This window comes from Hyperolius riggenbachi, chromosome 9 (assembly GCF_040937935.1).
Source record: "Hyperolius riggenbachi isolate aHypRig1 chromosome 9, aHypRig1.pri, whole genome shotgun sequence".
NCBI classification, from domain to species: Eukaryota; Metazoa; Chordata; class Amphibia; order Anura; family Hyperoliidae; genus Hyperolius; species Hyperolius riggenbachi.
In genome coordinates this window covers 11,201,102-11,218,964 of record NC_090654.1, presented here as the reverse complement: position 1 = coordinate 11,218,964, position 17,863 = coordinate 11,201,102, and the positions used below count along the sequence as shown (strand labels likewise).

General features: G+C 45.0%; 1 protein-coding gene across 1 annotated transcript; it reads right to left on the bottom strand.

Annotated features, from left to right (window-relative positions):
* Positions 1 to 1,267: 1,267 nt before the first annotated feature.
* LOC137532418 (E3 ubiquitin/ISG15 ligase TRIM25-like) lies at positions 1,268 to 13,156 on the bottom strand. The gene is made up of 2 exons (XM_068252894.1): positions 13,100 to 13,156; positions 1,268 to 2,808 (listed from the first exon to the last, which is right to left on the bottom strand). Exon 2 carries the CDS (start codon positions 2,798 to 2,800, stop codon positions 1,268 to 1,270), a length of 1,533 nt encoding a protein of 510 aa, XP_068108995.1. The 5' UTR covers positions 2,801 to 2,808; positions 13,100 to 13,156.
* Positions 13,157 to 17,863: the final 4,707 nt, after the last annotated feature.

Genomic DNA, 17,863 nt, shown 5'->3' with positions numbered 1-17,863 from the left:
ATGACCTGAATTTGCACCCTCCAAAAATCGTTTGCCTGAAGAAGCGGGACTGTTACCCGTGAAACGCGTTGCACTTTTGGAGTTACTTTAGACTGTAAGTAACCTGTCCATTGTCCGGCCCTTTTTTTTAGAAGGGAGGCGAGTCCACCCACTTCCCCCTTTTTAACAATTTTAACTAATTTTATTCTGCTTGGCGCCTCTGTTATTGTATTTCAACATTATCTAGTGCACCCTTGGTGGAGGGGTGTATCCCCATTTTCTCCTATCTACAGAGAGCGACTTTTTAAACCTGAGCGGGGTCAGGTTACAATTCTCCCCGCCGGCCTGTCCAGTGGTTGCCTTTGTGGCGACCCACCCTTGTGAGTATAATCATCTCATTTATTCACAACAGATCTCTCCATATTAACATACTGCACCATATTGGGCTCTCGGTTCCTCCCCCATTTATAAGGCACACACTAGGAACAGATCTCCAATAGATTTCAGAATGAAATCTATTGGAAATCGATCTGCATTATTGGACCATTAGATACAATGCAACTCTGTGGGCCATTGATCTGCTGCACACAACAGATCGACCTAAATTTTCCATCCTGTCAGATAGATCAAATCGATCAAAATCATCTGCAAATTGATCGATAGATATGATAGAATCGATTTCTGATCTATCGATCGATTCCATAGAATCTATTGATCGATCAATGGCTGAAATTGACCAGTATATGGGCCCTTTAACACTAACTAAAGGAATGTAAAGTCCTGCACATTGTGGGGGAGGGTGGGGGTTGTGTCCCTCCTGTGTTAGTCAGTCTGCTGTGCAGTGTAATCCCATTGCAGAACTACGACTGATAGACAAGGCTCTGTAAACCTAATGAGATGTCTGAGGCACCATCTGCGTGACACAGCATGTAACATATTCATGAGTAATTATTCCTGTTTCCTGTGTTATCACTTTTGATAATAAATTAAGGATATAAGAAAAAACATTGAATAATATGAATCCTTTACAGGCAGCTCACTAATAGCAGAAAGAAACATAGCTGGGATTTTCATCAGTTAAAGATATTTTAATAAAATTATTGTAATTTGACAATAAATGACAATTTCAGGATATACAGTAATTATTCAGGACAGAAACCAGGAATTGTCCCTGGAAATCACAGACAGCTAGTAATTACTGGCAGGACAATCAGCCAATCACAATCCTCTCCCTGTGATGTCACCAGTGGGCGGAGCTCTCACAACTCCTAACCCCCCCCCCCCCCCCCTATACTGTTATACAACCTTCGTGTACACCTAACACAGCATGGAGGGGCTCAGTGAAGGTGGCAGTGAAGGTGTGGAGGTGTCTGATGGGGTCACACAGGGCATAGAAAGAGATCTGCCCAGCCTCATAATCCAGATATATCCTGACTCTATCACTTGGGATCCCATCAGGTAACCGGATAGCTTTCCTGTCATGGATCACTGAGTACTGATTACACCTCCTGTACAAACACCAGGACTTGTTATTATCTCCAATCAGTGACTGCTCTCCTCTCCTGTCTATACTGGGGTAACACATCCCAACTCTCCAGATCTCTGATCCCCCAACATCCACTTCCCAGTAATGTCGCCCTGAGGATAATCTCTGGCTGCTCAACCCCTGAGGCCAATATTGAAATCTCTCTCGTGTTTCTGGGCGGTTCTGCCATATATGTGACCAGGATGCAGTTTTCCTGTCATCTGATATATGTAGCTCATTACTAGCTGTGGCTACATCCAGTAATATGTCTGCAGGCTGTCCAGAGATCCCCCCAGTTACCCCAGACATGATCTCAGCCAGTCCTGTGTGTAATGTGTGTGAGATGCCGGCCACATCCAGATCCTCTCCATCATGGAACTGCTCATCATGTCTGTCCTCCGTGTCACACAAGTCACCTGTGTCTGATTCCTGTAAGACAGTCAGTGGATCGGTCATGTTACACAGCTCCTCAATGTAACGCATCTTCCTGGACAGCTCCTCCTTCTTTATCTCCAGCTGCCTGATGATGTCATCATAGCATTGTACCCGCCTTGTGATGTCACTCAGGACTCTCTTCTCCAGCTCCTCCAGCCGTCTCCTGAGGTCTCTAAACAGGGCAGCGACTCTTTCTTTTTCACCATCTGCTTTTTCTTGTGCTTTTCTCCTGAGTTCCTCCAGACTCTGGACTCTTTTCTGAGCCTCCTCTGTCTCTGTCATCAGTGTCTGTAGATAATTTCTCAGCTTCTTCTTCTTCTCCTCAGAAGCCTCATCCAGTGACATCATCATATGTCCTACATGTCCCCCGATCACATAGCAGGACACACAGACACATGAGGCATCCTTAGTGCAGTAATACTCCAGGATCTTCTTATGGACGGAGCATTTCCTCTTCCCCAGGTCAGTGGTGGGAGGCAGTAAAGTGTGTCCCCCGGACCTGCCATGTTTCCTCAGGTGATGATCACACAAGGAGGTCTCACACTGCAGACAGGATTTAGTAGCAGGAACAGGAAAGACACAATAATTACAGAAGACCCCGGTCTGCTCCTGATCTGTCTCTGTAGCATGAAAAGTCTCACAGATATTATGTAAAGTTGTGTTCCTCACCAGCTCAGGCCTCCTCAGGTATATCTTCTGACATTCAGGACATTTATATTCCTGTAGATCCTCCTGGTGGTCCCAGGCTTGTGTGATGCAGCCCCGGCAGAAGTTGTGGCCACATGGCAAGGTCACAGGATCTCTATAGATCTCCATACAGATGGAGCAGCGGAGCTCAGCAGTCACATCAGCAGATGCCATTGTCCCACCTAAAATTAAAAAAAAGTATTTCCAGGTTACATGACAAGTAGTGCTGCTCGGATACCCCTTTTCAAAATCTGGATTGGATCCGGATACCCAGATATCCGATGCGGGTCGGATATCCGAGTTCAAAATGTTCCGATCCGAATCAGATATCCGACCTCAGTATCCGGGGTATCCGGGCAGATTCGAATATCCACATAGAAAACCGGAAGTGGCCTTTAAACTGCCTCTAAAATGTTTTTTAGGGTAAATGAGGCATGTAGCATCATGTTTTTTTTAAAGGGAAACACTGATTGATGATATGGGGACTTAAAATCCCCCTCCCCCCCCCCCCCCCAAAAAAAATATATATATAATAATAACATTTGTATAGCGCTTTTCTCCTTTCGGACTCAAAGCGCTCAAGAGCTGCAGCCACTGGGACGCGCTCAGGAGGCCACCATGCAGTGTTAGGGAGTCTTGCCTTGAACTCCTTACTGAATAGGTACTTGACCTAGCCAGGATTTGAACCCTGGTCTCCCATGTCAAAGGCAGAGCCCTTAACCAGTACACTATATGGCTGTCAATTAGCATTGTCAATTGGCACTTTGCACTTTGCATTTGGCACTTGGCGCTTTGCATTTGGCACTTTGCACTTGGCACTTTGCATTTGGCACTTTGCACTTGGCATTTGGCACTTTGCACTTGGCACATAGCACTTGACACATGCCAAGTGCTTAGTGCAAAGTTCCAAGTGCCACGTGACAGTCAGACAGCAGAGAAGACACTAGTGCACACTTATTGTCACACTGGCACTGCTCAGCAGCACAGCAGTTCTGTGGTAAGCTAACACAGTAGTACTACTCTAACAACTAACTAGCACTGACTGCAGTACTACAGTACTAACTACACAATAACACAGTAATCCTATTCCCTATCCTAACCTATACTGTAGCTAAGGCTAGCAGGCCAGCAGGCAGCAGCTGGCCTGGTCTGTGCACAGCACACACACAGACACATAGCAGCTGCCTGCAGCAGCCCTGCAGCACCCACTCTGTCACTGAATGAAATCAAACTAGCTACCTAATTAACAATAGTGTAGTGATAGTGAAGGGGTTAATCCCTGAACAGCTTTAGGTTTATCACTGTATACAGCACTTGCTAGGCCAGCAGCACTGGAGCATGTCTCTCAGTGAGCATTCACAAGCAAGGACGATATTTCTCATCATGGCAGCCCTCCTTATTATACGGTGGGGGGGGGAGGGGGGGGGGGCTGGCCAGGGTTCCCTTCTGTGATTGGGTGCCAGGGTTTAGGCTGGGAGCCCTCTGATTGGCTCAATGAGGTCAGGTGGGGCTGGCCAGGGTTCCCTTCTGTGATTGGTTGCTAGGGTTTCTGCTGGGAGCCCTCTGATTGGATCAATGACGTCCTGGACGTCATCTACTTAGTTACAGTATCTCAAGATTTGGATATCCGCCGGATATTATTATTATTATTTAGTATTTATATAGCGCCGACATATTACGCAGCGCTGTACAGTGTATATATATATATATTGTCTTGTCACTAACTGTCCCTCAAAGGAGCTCACAATCTAATCCCTACCATTGCCACATGTCTATATTATGTAGTGTAAGTACTGTAGTCTAGGGCCAATTTTTTAGGGGGAGCCAATTAACTTATCTGTATGTTTTTGGAATGTGGGAGGAAACCGGAGTGCCCGGAGGAAACCCACGCAGACACGGAGAGAACATACAAACTCTTTGCAGATAGTGCCCTGGCTGGGATTCGAACCAGAGACCCAGCGCTGCAACGCGAGAGAGCTAACCACTACACCACCGTGCTGCGTAGTGGTTATCCGCGGTTATCCGCGGATATCCGGATTTCTAGCCAACTATCCACAGATAGCTGTCCGGATTTGGGCCCAGCTATTCGGAATCCGAATCCAGTCGGATAGCTGAAAAAAGTTACCCGGATATCCGGAATCCGGATGAGCACCACTGATGACAAGTAAGGTGGAGATTGTTACACGGTTTTCAATGATTAAAGCAGACCTGAACTCAGAACTTCCTCTCTGCTTTAAAAGATAAGCAACAGCATAATAACCTTTAAAAAATACATTTCTTTGTTACAACTGATACAAATCCTGCAAAAATTCCGCAGTGTGTCTACTTCCTGCTTTCATGGAGGCAGACATAGGGTTACCATCCTGTGTTGACAAATTAGCTGCTCTGGTTCAGGTCCACTTTAACTTTGATACTGTAGGAACAGCACTTAGATACATACAGTAGCAGCAAAAAGTATGTGAACCCTTTGGAATGATACGGGTTTCTGCACAAATTGGTCATACAATGAGATCTGACCTTCATCTAACTCACAACAATAGACAATCACTGTCTGCCTAACTAATACCACACAAATAATTCAATGTTTCCATGTTTTTATTGAACACACCATGTAAACATTCACAGTGCAGGTGGAAAAGGTATGTGAAGCTTTGGTTTTAATAACTGGTTGAACCTTCTTTTAGGGGTAAACCCAAGCTTTTTAAGGGGGGTGAGGGGGGGGGGATTCCTGAAAGGTCTCCCTCAGCCACACACAATACAGTATAAGAATATGGTAGGACATGATGCTGGTTACACGCAATGCAATTTCCTTTCTGACCGACCAACAACAGGAATGATCAGGAACAGTTTGGATACAGATAATAATGAGGACAGCCGACATTGACAATGAAGGGGAAAGTGAAGACTTCACCAGCGGTCACACAGGGCTGTGCTCATACCTGGCCCTGTGTTCTAAGTTTCCCAAAGCTGCTCTATGCTCTGTGCACACACTGCTGCTCCATGCTTTCTACACACACTGCTGCTCCATGCTCTGTGCACACGCTGCTGCTCCATGCTCTGTATTTGTACACATTTTCTGTATTTGTAGATCAGATGTGCACAGCGGTCAGAAGTAATTTTTGACCATTCCTCTTTACAGAACTGTTTAACGTGAACCTCCGGACTATAAATCTACTCAGCAGAACTGAAAAGGCTTGGTGTTTCTTTAACAGTTTCACAGCATCAGAACTTTGTTTTTCTTACCAAAGCATCATTTTTAGTTGCATTTTTAGCTAAGCTCCACCCATCAAAGAAAAAAAGCCTGGACTTTTTTTCCCTGATGCTGTGCAGAGCATGATGGGATTTCCTATGTTGTTGTTCACATTGCCTAGCAACTGGGAGAGGTGCTGAGGACACAGGTCAGTTGGAACTGTGTCTCATGCTCCCTGTCACCTCCTTTCACCCAAAAAGATGGCTGCCATCATGAAATCAAACATTTGCCTGTTCTTTTAAAACAGTGTGGATAAGAGATATTACCTATGTATTTTAATTAACATAACTAATGTAACTTAATGACAGTATGTTTGTTTAGGCTGGAGTTGCTCTTTAAGTTCAGCAATATTATTGGGATGTCTGGTGTAAATTGCTTTTTTTTGAGGTGTTGTTGCATCTCAATCGGGTTGAGGACAGGACTCTGACTGGGCCACTCCAGAAGGTGTATTTTCTTTTGTTTAAACCATTCTCTTGTTGATTTCCTTCTATGCTTTGGGCCGTTTTCCTGCTGCAACATCCATCTTCTGCTGAGTTCAGCTGGTGGACAGATGGCCTTACGTTCTCCTGCAAAATGTCTTGATAAACTTGAGAATTCATTTTTCCTCCAATGATAGCAATCCGTCCAGGCCCTGACGCAGCAAAAGCAGCCCCAAACCATGATGCCTCCACCACCATACTTCACAGTTGGGATGATGTTTTGATTTTTTTTTGCTGTGGCTTGTTTTCTCCACCCATAGTGTTCAGTGTTTCTTCCAAACAACTCAACTTTACTTTCGTCTGTCCGCAGAATATTTTGCCAGTACTGCTGTCAGGGCCGGATTACCCACCAGGCACCCTAGGCAGCTGCTTGGGGCCCTGGTGGGACGTACTGTACATCATTTAGGGGTCCCAGCTGCCATCCTTTAATGCCGATGGGAGAGCAACAGTAGTAGCTGTCTGTGTGTGCCTGCTGTGCAGTGCACGCTGAACACAGCAGCACAGCCCGCACTGCTGTGAAAGCTCATTAGCATATTCACAGGACTTCCGTTGGGGCTGCCTTCCTGCATGTTGCTCTGCTCTGTACAGGGGCCCTGCGGAAGACTTCTTATGTTATGCTGCACTCACTCACACACAGAGGACACACAGACTGCTGACCTGTATTGCAGTCTCCTGTGTCTCTGAACTTCTGACCCCCTGTGAGCTGCTGCCGCTGTTATCTCCCCTCTCCCGACCTCAAAGGAGGAAAGAACACCGACACTTGCAGGGACAGTGCCATGTGCAGACTCAAGTCAAGTGAAACGTCATCTCCATTCTCCAGCTGACTGCTCAGGACAGGATGATCCCAGCAATATGCTGCCCAAAAGTTCCCAGGAAAGTGAAGCAGCCAGCCTGGAGGTATGGTGAACAGTGTGGCAGGAGAGAGGCTGTATTTTTTATTTTCTGTGGAGTTGCCATGATAGAGTTGCCAGCCACTCACAGATATCATCATGGTATAATAGCTTTGTGGCATATGCCTTTTTAATGCAGGTCTGAAGCCACTTAAGGATACCAGATGCAAACTAAATAGCAAAAAATGGGGGGAATGGGGGGGGGGGGGGGTGCAGGCATGTACTGGCAGCTGTCCTGATGCCCACAGTTCCCCCCCTTTCTCCTCTCTGCCCCTCCTTTACTACCTAAATGCCCCCCAGCAGTCTCCTCCAGTTCACTGGAGTCGGGAATTAGTGCACAGGAACTGGCCTGGCTGCGCACGTTCTACAGTACACGCCTGCGGCCAGGAGCGCACAAAGTCACAACTATGTCATGCGCAGATCGCTCACAGCCGTGCACTGTAGGATGTGCACTGCTGGGCCATTGTTTGTGCACTAATGACCAACTCCGGTGAACTGGAGGAGACTGCCAGGGGGCATTTAGGTAGGATTGTATGGGCAGAGAGGAGAACGGGGGAACAGCTTCCAGTACATGCCTACTCCTCCCCCCCCCCCCCCCACCCCACACACATATTTCCTACTTAGTTCGCATCTGGTATCCTTTAAAAAATTACATACTCGCCTATGGAAAGGGACAGCTCAGGATCTTATAGAGCCTTCCCTCCCCTTTCTTGGTCTCCTTATTCCAGTGCTGTCCTCCATGCAAATTTGTCATGTTCAGGGGCAATCAGAAGGCTCTGAAGCATTCATGTCCTCCAAGTGCTTCTGAAAACGAGCGGCTCCATACTGTGCATGCACTCCTAAGCGCTCACGCATGCGCAGTATGGAGCAACCCATCTTCAGAAGCAGTTGGGGACACTATGTGGTAGTATAATTCCCTGAAGTCTTCTGTCACCTGCTTGACTTAGGGCTCTTTCACACTACAGCCCCTTTTCAGCGTTTCAACACAAAGTCGAAACTTTGCGTTGACCAAGGTAAAATGAAAGTCCATAGACTTTCATTTTACCTTTCACACCCGACGCTGCATTTCGATGCGTTGCAGTACGACGCACCCAGGAGCATTTTATCGTCAGGAATCGGCGTTTCCCTGTTGGGTTAATTAATTACCACCGCTGCTACTCGGAGCCACACCGCAAATTCCCGACAACATGCCACAGCCAACGGCTCCTGCACGTGTTGTTAATGTGAAAGAGGCCTAAGATTTTCCATATGCCTGATCACTTTTTCAGTCAATGACTAGCAGGGGGCCCAAGGCCATTGCTCTGCTTGGGGCCCAGTCTTGTCTTAATCCGGCTCTGACTGCTGTGGAACATCCAGGTGCTCTTTTGCAAACTTTAAACGTGCAGCAATTTTTTTTGAACAGCAGTGGCTTCCTCTGTGGTATCCTCCCATAAACTCCATTCTTGTTTAGTATTATACGTATCATAGATTCGCTAACAGGGATGTAGCGTATGCCAGAGACTTTTGTAAGTCTTTAGCTGACACTCTAGGATTCTTCTTCACCTCACTGAGCATTCTGTGCTGTGCTCTTGCAGTCATCTTTACAGGACGGCCACTCCTGGGGAGAGTAGCAGCAGTGCTGAACTTCCTCCACTTATTAACAATTTGTCTTACTGTGGACTGACAAACAGCAAGGCTTTTGGAGACACTTTTAAAACTCTTTCCAGCTTTCTGCAAGTCATCAACAATTCTTAATCATAGGTCTTCTGAGAGCTCTTTTGTGCGAGGCATCATTCACATCAGGTAATGCTTCTTGGGAAAAGCAAACCCAAAACTGGTGTGTGTTTTTTATAGGGCAGCTGTAACCACCATCTCTGATCTCCTCTCATTGATTGGACTCCAGCTGGCTGACACCTCACTCCAATTTGCTCTTGCAGATGTCATTAGTCTCGGGGTTCACATACCTTTTCCACCTGCACTGTGAATGTTTATATGGTGTGTTCAATAAAAACATGGAAACATTTAATTATTTGTGTGGTATTAGTTTAAGCCCAAGAACTGAAACAGTTCTGTAAAGAGGAATAGTCAAAAATTACTCCCAACCATTGTGCACGTCTGATCTGCAACTACAGGAAATGTTAAATTGGGTGAAGTTATTGCTGCCAAAGGAGTTTTAACCAGTTATTACTGCCCCTGGCGGTAACTCTGAACTGAGGTCTGGTTCTAATTCAGGAGCTGGAAACGGTAAGCCTGAGCTCAGTTCGGGCTGGCCAAAACTCCTATTGGCTGCCTGGGTGTCGTGTGCAAAAAGCACTGTGCAGCGGGACCCAGGCTTCTCCCCCTGGCTATTGGCCTCCTGTTCGGCCGTTGGGATCCCCATGATCTATATACCAAGTTTCGTTCAAATCGGTCAAGCCGTTTTTGAGTGATCGCGGCACATGCATGCATGCACGCACGCACGCGCACACACACACGATTATATATATACTATTGACCTTAGCCTTAGAGGTCTGTCACTCCTCCTCTGCGCACGCGCATGCCCGCCCCTTCTGGCCCCATCCTCCCTCAGCTTTCCTCAGTCTCTGCGTCCCTCCCTGCACATGCGCAGTAGCGCTAAACACGTCACACACACACAGGAAGTGAGGGGATGGGACACAGAGACAATTATATATATATTTATTATAGCACTGATATCTTCTGCAGCACTTAAAAGATCACATAGTCATGTCACTGACTGTCCTGTCCTCTGAAGAGCTCACAATCCAACCCTGTCATAGTCTAATGCTTGGTGCTCACCATACAATTTTCTGGCAGATTTACCTGCAGGTAAATTTTTTCCAACATGTCAGAATTTGATCACTTTTCCGATCAATTTCCGTTCATTTCTATGAAAATCGATTAGAAAATCGATCAGAAAATCAATTAAAATTCAGATGAGACATGTTGGAAAATATCGATCTGGCATGTAAATCTGCCCGAAAATTGTATGGTGTGTACCTAGCATAATGGCCTCAATTCACTAAGATCATGCTGGAGATAATAAGGCAAGAGAAAACTTGCCACCACACAGTGAGAGAGTTATCTTATCTCTTCATTCCTTAACTTACCTCCTCTGTAGTTAACTTACCTCCTCTGTAGTTATTTTCACACACACAGTTAATTAGCAGCCTGTCTTTAAAATGAACCTACAGACTAAAAATCTACTCAGCAGAACTGAAAAGGCTTGGTGTTTCTTTAACAGGTTCTTCTTTGTTTTTCATACCCAAGCCTCATTTTTAGCTGATTAGAAGCCCCATCAAAGAAATCTGCCCGGGCATTTTTTCCCCTGATGCTGTGCAAAGCATGATGGGATTTCTGATGTTGTTGTTCTTGTTGTCTAGCAACTGGGAGGGGTGATTAGGACACAGGACAGTTGGAACTGTGTCTCAAGCTCCCTGTCACCTCCTTTCAACCAAAAATATGGCTGTCCTCATGAAATCACAAACATGTGCCTGTTCTTTTAAAACAGGGTGGGTAAGAGCGGAACAGGCAAAAATGGCGCACAGCGCCACGGGGATAAAAAAGGCGCAGCAGTAATGAATATAAAACGATATTTATCGTTTTATATCTTAAACTAATTTAGGCAGCGGGGGGAGATGCAGCGGGCAGGACAGGCAGCGGGGTGAAGGAAGTAGGATTAGGCGGAGGATGTGTGCAGAGGGATACATTACCTAGTCCCAGCCGGCGATCGCTCCTTCACTTCTGTTAGTTTGCAGGAGTCCTCATCCAGCCAATCCCTATGCGGCTTCGTTTTCCGCATGCTGATTGGCTGGATGTCCTGCAAGCTAACTATGAAGTGAAGGAACGTTCGCCGGCTGGGACTAGGTAATGTATCCCTCTGCACACATCCTCCGCCTAATCCTACTTCCTTCACCCCGCTGCCTGTCCTGCCCGCTGCATCTCCCCCCGACCCCCGCTGCCTCACTAGCCCCCCTGCAAATGGCCCACCGTTCTGCCAATAAATGTTTTATAAAACGTTATTTACCGTTTTAATGTATCTACATTAAAACGGTAAATAGCGTTTTATGATCGGCGGAACGGTGCGCCATTATTCACTCTGCGCCATTTTTAACTGTACCCGGGTAAGAGATTATATTACCTATCTATTTTAATTAACATAACTAATGTAACTTAATGACAGTATGTTTGTTTAGGCTGAAGTTCCTCTTTAACTTTAGAATTCTGGAGTTCTTTTAAGGATTGAAGTGTTAACTTCAGAGATCTCTCCTTAAAGAGACTCCGTAACAAAAATTGCATCCTGTTTTTTATCATCCTACAAGTTCCAAAAGCTTTTCTAATGTGTTCTGGCTTACTGCAGCACTTTGTACTATCACTGTCTCTGTAATAAATCAACTTATCTCTCTCTTGTCAGACTTGTCAGCCTGTGTCTGGAAGGCTGCCAAGTTCTTCAGTGTTGTGGTTCTGCTATGAACTTCCCCTTATAGGCCCCTCTATGCACACTGCCTGTGTGTTATTTAGATTAGAGCAGCTTCTCTCTTCTCTCTTATCTTTTACAAGCTGGATAAATCGTCCTCTGAGCTGGCTGGGCTTTCACATAGTGAGGAAATACAGACAAGGGCAAAGCTGTTTGCAGAAAGAAAAGAGCAGCCTGAAACTTCAGTGCATGAGAGATGCAGGGGGAAAGAAACACACAAATGATCTCTTGAGATTCAAAAGGAAGGCTGTATACAGCCTGCTAGTGTATGGATGTATTTTCTATGTGTGGACATACTGTACATCAACCTACTTCCTGTTTTGGTGGCCATTTTGTTTTGTTTATAAACAAACTTTTTAAAACTGTTTTTAACCACTTTTAATGCGGCGGGGAGCGGCGAAATTGTGACAGAGGGTAATAGGAGATGTCCCCTAACGCACTGGTATGTTTACTTTTGTGTGATTTTAACAATACAGATTCTCTTTAACATATAAAACACAGAGCTTAAAAATAAAAAGGAATAAAATCAGGAATAAAAGGAATGGGCATCACGGTGGCGTAGTGGTTAGCTCTCTCGCCTTGCAGCGCTGGGTCCCTGGTTCGAATCCCAGCCAGGGCACTATCTGCAAAGAGTTTGTATGTTCTCTCCGTGTCTGCGTGGGTTTCCTCCAGGCACTCCGGTTTCCTCCCACATTCCAAAAACATACAGATAAGTTAATTGGCTGCCCCTAAAATTGGCCCTAGACTACAGTACTTACACAACATAATATGGCAATGGTAGGGATTAGATTGTGAGCTCCTTTGAGGGACAGTTAGTGACAAGACAATATATATAAATACACTGTACAGCGCTGCGTAATATGTCGGCGCTATATAAATACTAAATAATAATAATAAAAAAAAAAAAAATACCTCGTCACCATGGTGATAACTCTAGAAACGTTATTAAAGACAGGAAATAAGCTTAGTGAATTGAGGCCTATGACTGTCATATTGCTATTATATAGCACACACTAGATCTTTAGTAACAGCTAAATTCATTATTCTCCTCCTTTCCCCACAAGCCAGAAGCTATTCTGTCATGTTCCATGTTGTTTTTCCTGTTCCCCTTTCCCACAGCAACAGCACTCATCACTTTAGCTGTAGTGAAGGGATGTGTCTGGACGAGCTTGTGGCCAAATCTGTCACCCTAGGAATTGGATTCTTGTCCCTTCGGGAGACAGTTACGGTTTGTGTGTGTGTATACTTTCAGGCTCAGAGGGCGCATTTCATAAAACTGGGCCTGGGGCACTGAAAAGTAGAAATCTGGCCCTGTGCCTAAGTAAAGAAAACAGGGTTCTTTTAAAAAGTTTGCAATAGAAAATAAACTTCAGTGTATTTGCATTTACAGCTAATTCAAACCTGTTTAGATCAACTCTGCTCTCCTTAACAATGGAAGCCAGCTGGTTGTCAAGGCTGTGAGGAGGGACAGGAAAGTGAAAGTGCACTTCCCTTCTGAAGTGTTTTGCTGCTGAAGTCCTGTGAGATCTTGGTAGCCATTTTCTTGAAGACCCGAGGACCGAGCCATCTTGTCTGCACATTAGACATCCTGGAGGGAGCAGATCTAGCCACAGAGAAGCTATTTAAAGTGGACCTGAACTCAGAACATCTATGCTCTAAAAGACAAACAACAGCATAAATCTTTGTTACAACTGATACAAATCATAAAATAAATCTACACTCTTTCTACTTCCTGATTCATGGAAGGAGACATATTGTTAACAACCTGTGCTTTCAAATGAGCTCTGCCATCTCTGCCGTGGCAGTCATGTGACAGGGGAGAGAGCAAATAACAACTTGTCATTAGACACAAATAAGGGGGAATTAAACAGGGTAAGCTCTCTAAATACATACAGGGTGCATTTCTCTGTTTTCCTTCTGACCTGTGCAAGAGTTCAGCTCCACTTTAAGTCGTGGATAGAGTCACAGTGACATTTATCAAGAGTATCTGAGACAAAATATTGGTAGGTTTTTAGAAATCCATGCAGAACTGTCTCAGGCATATTAACCTCCCTGGCACTTAGCCCATAAAGGTTACGGGCTGGAAAAAGAAGATGAAAGCGGAATGCCCGTAACCATTACTTGCATGCAGCCAGGCAGGTTTCCTAGTGTACAGGTGCCCCCAGTATAGGTTAGAACGGTGTTTCTCCACCTGGAGTTTGCAGACCCCTAGGTGTACATCGGCACCTGTCAGGGGGTCCCTCAGGGCCCACAGACAAAATGTTGGATCTCGCCCGTAGGAGAGAAGTGGCAGGCAGTGTCCCTGGCAAGGGGCGCAGTAATTTACTTAGCCCTGTTTCCGCACGGAGTCCTCTCTCTGGGCTCTCCTCCTGTCTCCACCCCCCCCCCTTCTCTCGCCGCCTAACATCCTGACACCATGGTGACCTGGCAGCCTCTCATGACATCAGAGGTGCTGCCGGAAGTAACCATAGCAGGAGGACGCAGAGAGAAGAGTAAAGTGCAAAGAGAGGAGGAGAGCCTGGCGAGAGGAGTCTGTGCGGGAACGGGGTATGTAAGATTATACTGGGGCACCACCTGTACATGGCTATGTATTCTGGGGCACCACGTGTACATGGCTATGTATTCTGGGGCACCACGTGTACCTGGCTATTTATTCTGGGGTACCACCTGTACCTGGCTATCTATTCTGGGGCACCACCTGTACCTGGCTATGTATTCTGGGGCACCACGTGTATATGGCTAGGTATTCTGGGGTACCACCTGTACATGGCTATTTATTCTGGGGCACCACGTGTACATGGCTATGTATTCTGGGGCACCACGTGTACATGGCTATGTATTCTGGGGCACCACGTGTACATGGCTATGTATTCTGGGGCACCACCTGTACCTGGCTATGTATTCTGGGGTACCACCTGTACCTGGCTATCTATTCTGGGGCACCACGTGTACATGGCTATGTATTCTGGGGCACCACGTGTACATGGCTATGTATTCTGGGGCACCACCTGTACCTGGCTATGTATTCTGGGGTACCACCTGTACCTGGCTATCTATTCTGGGGCACTACCTGTACCTGGCTATGTATTCTGGGGCACCACGTGTACATGGCTAGGTATTCTGGGGTACCACCTGTACCTGGCTATGTATTCTGGGGCACCACCTGTACATGGCTATGTATTCTGGGGTACCACCTGTACGTTGCTATGTATTCTGGGGTACCACCTGTACCTGGCTATTTATTCTGGGGCACCATGTGTACATGGCTATGTATTCTGGGGCACCACCTGTACGTTGCTATTTATTCTGGGGCACCACCTGTACCTGTACCTATAGTTAAAACCAGTTAAAGTTTATTCTAAAATTCCACGCACTTGTATAGGCGGAGAACATGTAAGTGGAATTTTAGAATAAACTTTAACTGGTTTGAACTATATTACACTATGAGAAGTTGTTTTCATTGAGGTAACATGATGCAAGAGAAGGATCATTAAACCCAGTGAGGGTGCTAAACCTCAATACCGTCATACAAGTGGATATCCTCAGTAATGGTGGCACCGGGATCCTGAGGCTCCAAGGCATGCTGGGTATTGTGCATACCTGACCAGTCTAGCAGTGGTCAGAGATATCCAGTGAGTCTTATCCCAGAAGGGTGCTTATGGTGGAGGATGTCTTCATATACGTATACTGGCCATGAAAGAAGCTATGAGAATCACAGCGCACATAAACTTTTCTAGTGTGTTTTATGCATGGATGTGCGCTGGACTTTTCTGATATAAGAATGGTTGGTAAGAGTTGGCAGGAAGTGGTGTATTGGTCAGTAGAGTACCCGTTATTGATTTGATATTTGATTATTATTCGATATAAGATTGTGTATAAGGTTGGCTGAACCTAGGTTGGAGCGCACTCTGGTGGCAACATATGCAATCTAGCTATAGCGCTTTGAAAACTTTTACGATATCTTACCAACCATTACTTAGTAAGCCATGAATGTAAAAAATGTAATTCCCTCCCTACTATGCTGGTATATGTTAAAAAAATAAAATAACAAATTCAGCAGAGACAAAGACAGCAATAAAAGAAATTCTAATGTGAGTATGGTTGTGTGCTTTTGTCGCAGTCTGTGATTGTGTGTGGAATATTTCTGTCACTTCCTGCCCTGTTCATGTAGCTAGCCTTAACCACCTTATGACCGCCTAACCAAGTCTTGGGGCAGATACTAGCAGGGAATGCGCACGCGCATGCGCGATCATTCTCTGCTGAGTGATGTGCCGGAGCTCTGTGATCAGCCTGCTAGCCGCGGCTGTTAGAAAATAAACGTTCCTTTACATGTACAGTGCTGTGATCTACTGCAGTGCTGTACTGGGGACAGCTCTGTCACTGAGCTGTCCCCTCGAGAGACTCACAAGATGATCGCCTCTCATAGGATGATGCCTATGACCAGGGCCAGATGTGAAATTTTTACCGCCCAAGCCCACTGTCAGCAGCTTCCTCCCTCTAGTATAGGTAGCCAGTTGACTCTTCCCTCTAGCATAGGCAGGCAGATGACCCTTCCCCCCTCTCCCCACCTGAAGCATAGCAGCAATATAACCCTTTCCCACCTTCCTCCAGTATAGATAGCCTGATGACCTCCCCCTCCCTCTAGTATAGATAGTCTGATGACACCTCCCCCCTTCCCTTTAGTATAAGAAGCCAGATGACCCTCCCTCCCACTTACGTATAAATAGCCTGATGAACTCCCTCCCTCCAGTATAGGTATACAGGTGATCCTTCCCGCCACCCACCCCAATATAGCCTGCTGCCCACCCGCCCTTGATCCTGTGGTGCTCTAGGCCATGGCCTATGTGGCCTTGCCTTAAATCCGGCCCTGCCTATGAGAGGGGATCATACTGATTGGCTAAATTAAAAGAAAATAGGCATTTAATGGTAAATAAAATAACACTAAAATTATTTTTAAAAAATGCAGCAGCGATCAGATGTCACCAACAGAAAGCTCTGTTGGTGGCAAGAAAAGTAGTTCAGATTGATTTAGGTGGTAAGTTGTATGGCTTTGCAGGAAATTGTTAAAGCTGCAGAACACTGAATTGTAAAAAATCACCTTGTCACTAGGGGAGTTGTAAGTCGGAGGTCCTCAAGTCGTTAACCATTTAAGCCTTTTGGACGTAGTTGCTATGTCCAAAAGGCTGATGCGCGGCCAATCGCTCCCATACCGTCTTCCGTTAGCCCGCAGATCAATAAATGGGAACACAGTCCCCGTTACAAAGACCGACAGCATCTATGAGAAGCCGTGATCATTCTAAGTGTTACGTCCCCTCTGCACTTCCTGTAAACATACATGTTACGCTTGCAGGACTAAAAAAAAAAAAAAAAAAAACTGAGGCCATCTTGTGGCCAAATAGTAAGACTACATCTACATATTTTTTAATTCTTTTATTATTATTATTTTTTTAATAAATAGACACACAATTACATTTGAAATTAACTGTTTACCTCCCACACTTTCCAAAAAGTACCCAAATATTTTTTTTTTATATATATATAAAAGGGTCTGAACTTTTTTTTTTATACATGTCAAGAGGGTGTATTACTATTATTTCTTAAATTATAAGCTTGTAAATAGTGATGGATGCAAAACTGAAAAAATGCACCTTTATTTTCAAATAAAGTATTGGTGCCATGCATTGTGATAGGGACATATTTTATATGGTGTAATAATCGGGAGAAATAAAATATGTGGGTTTTAATTATGGTAGCATGAATTATTTTAAAGCTATAATGGCCTAAACTGAGAAATATTTTTTTCCATGTTTTTCTTAATATTCCCGTTAAAATGCATTTAGAAAAAAATATTTTCAGGAAAATGTACTACCCAAGGAAAGACTAATTGGTGGCGGAAAAAAGCAAGATATACTGTAGATCATTTAATTGTGATAAGTAGTGATAAAGTAATTGACAAATTAATGGGAGGTGAAAATTGCTCCGATGCATAAGGAAAAAAAAAAACATTGAAGGCTGAAGTGGTTAAACTTCCCAACCAAAATATGGCTACAAATCCACTAGCATGAAGTAACAGAAATAAAGACATCTCACAGGTACATTACAGCAAATATATGTTTTTAATTATCAAAGAAGTATTAAGCCACAAATCAGATATTTTTAAGGTAC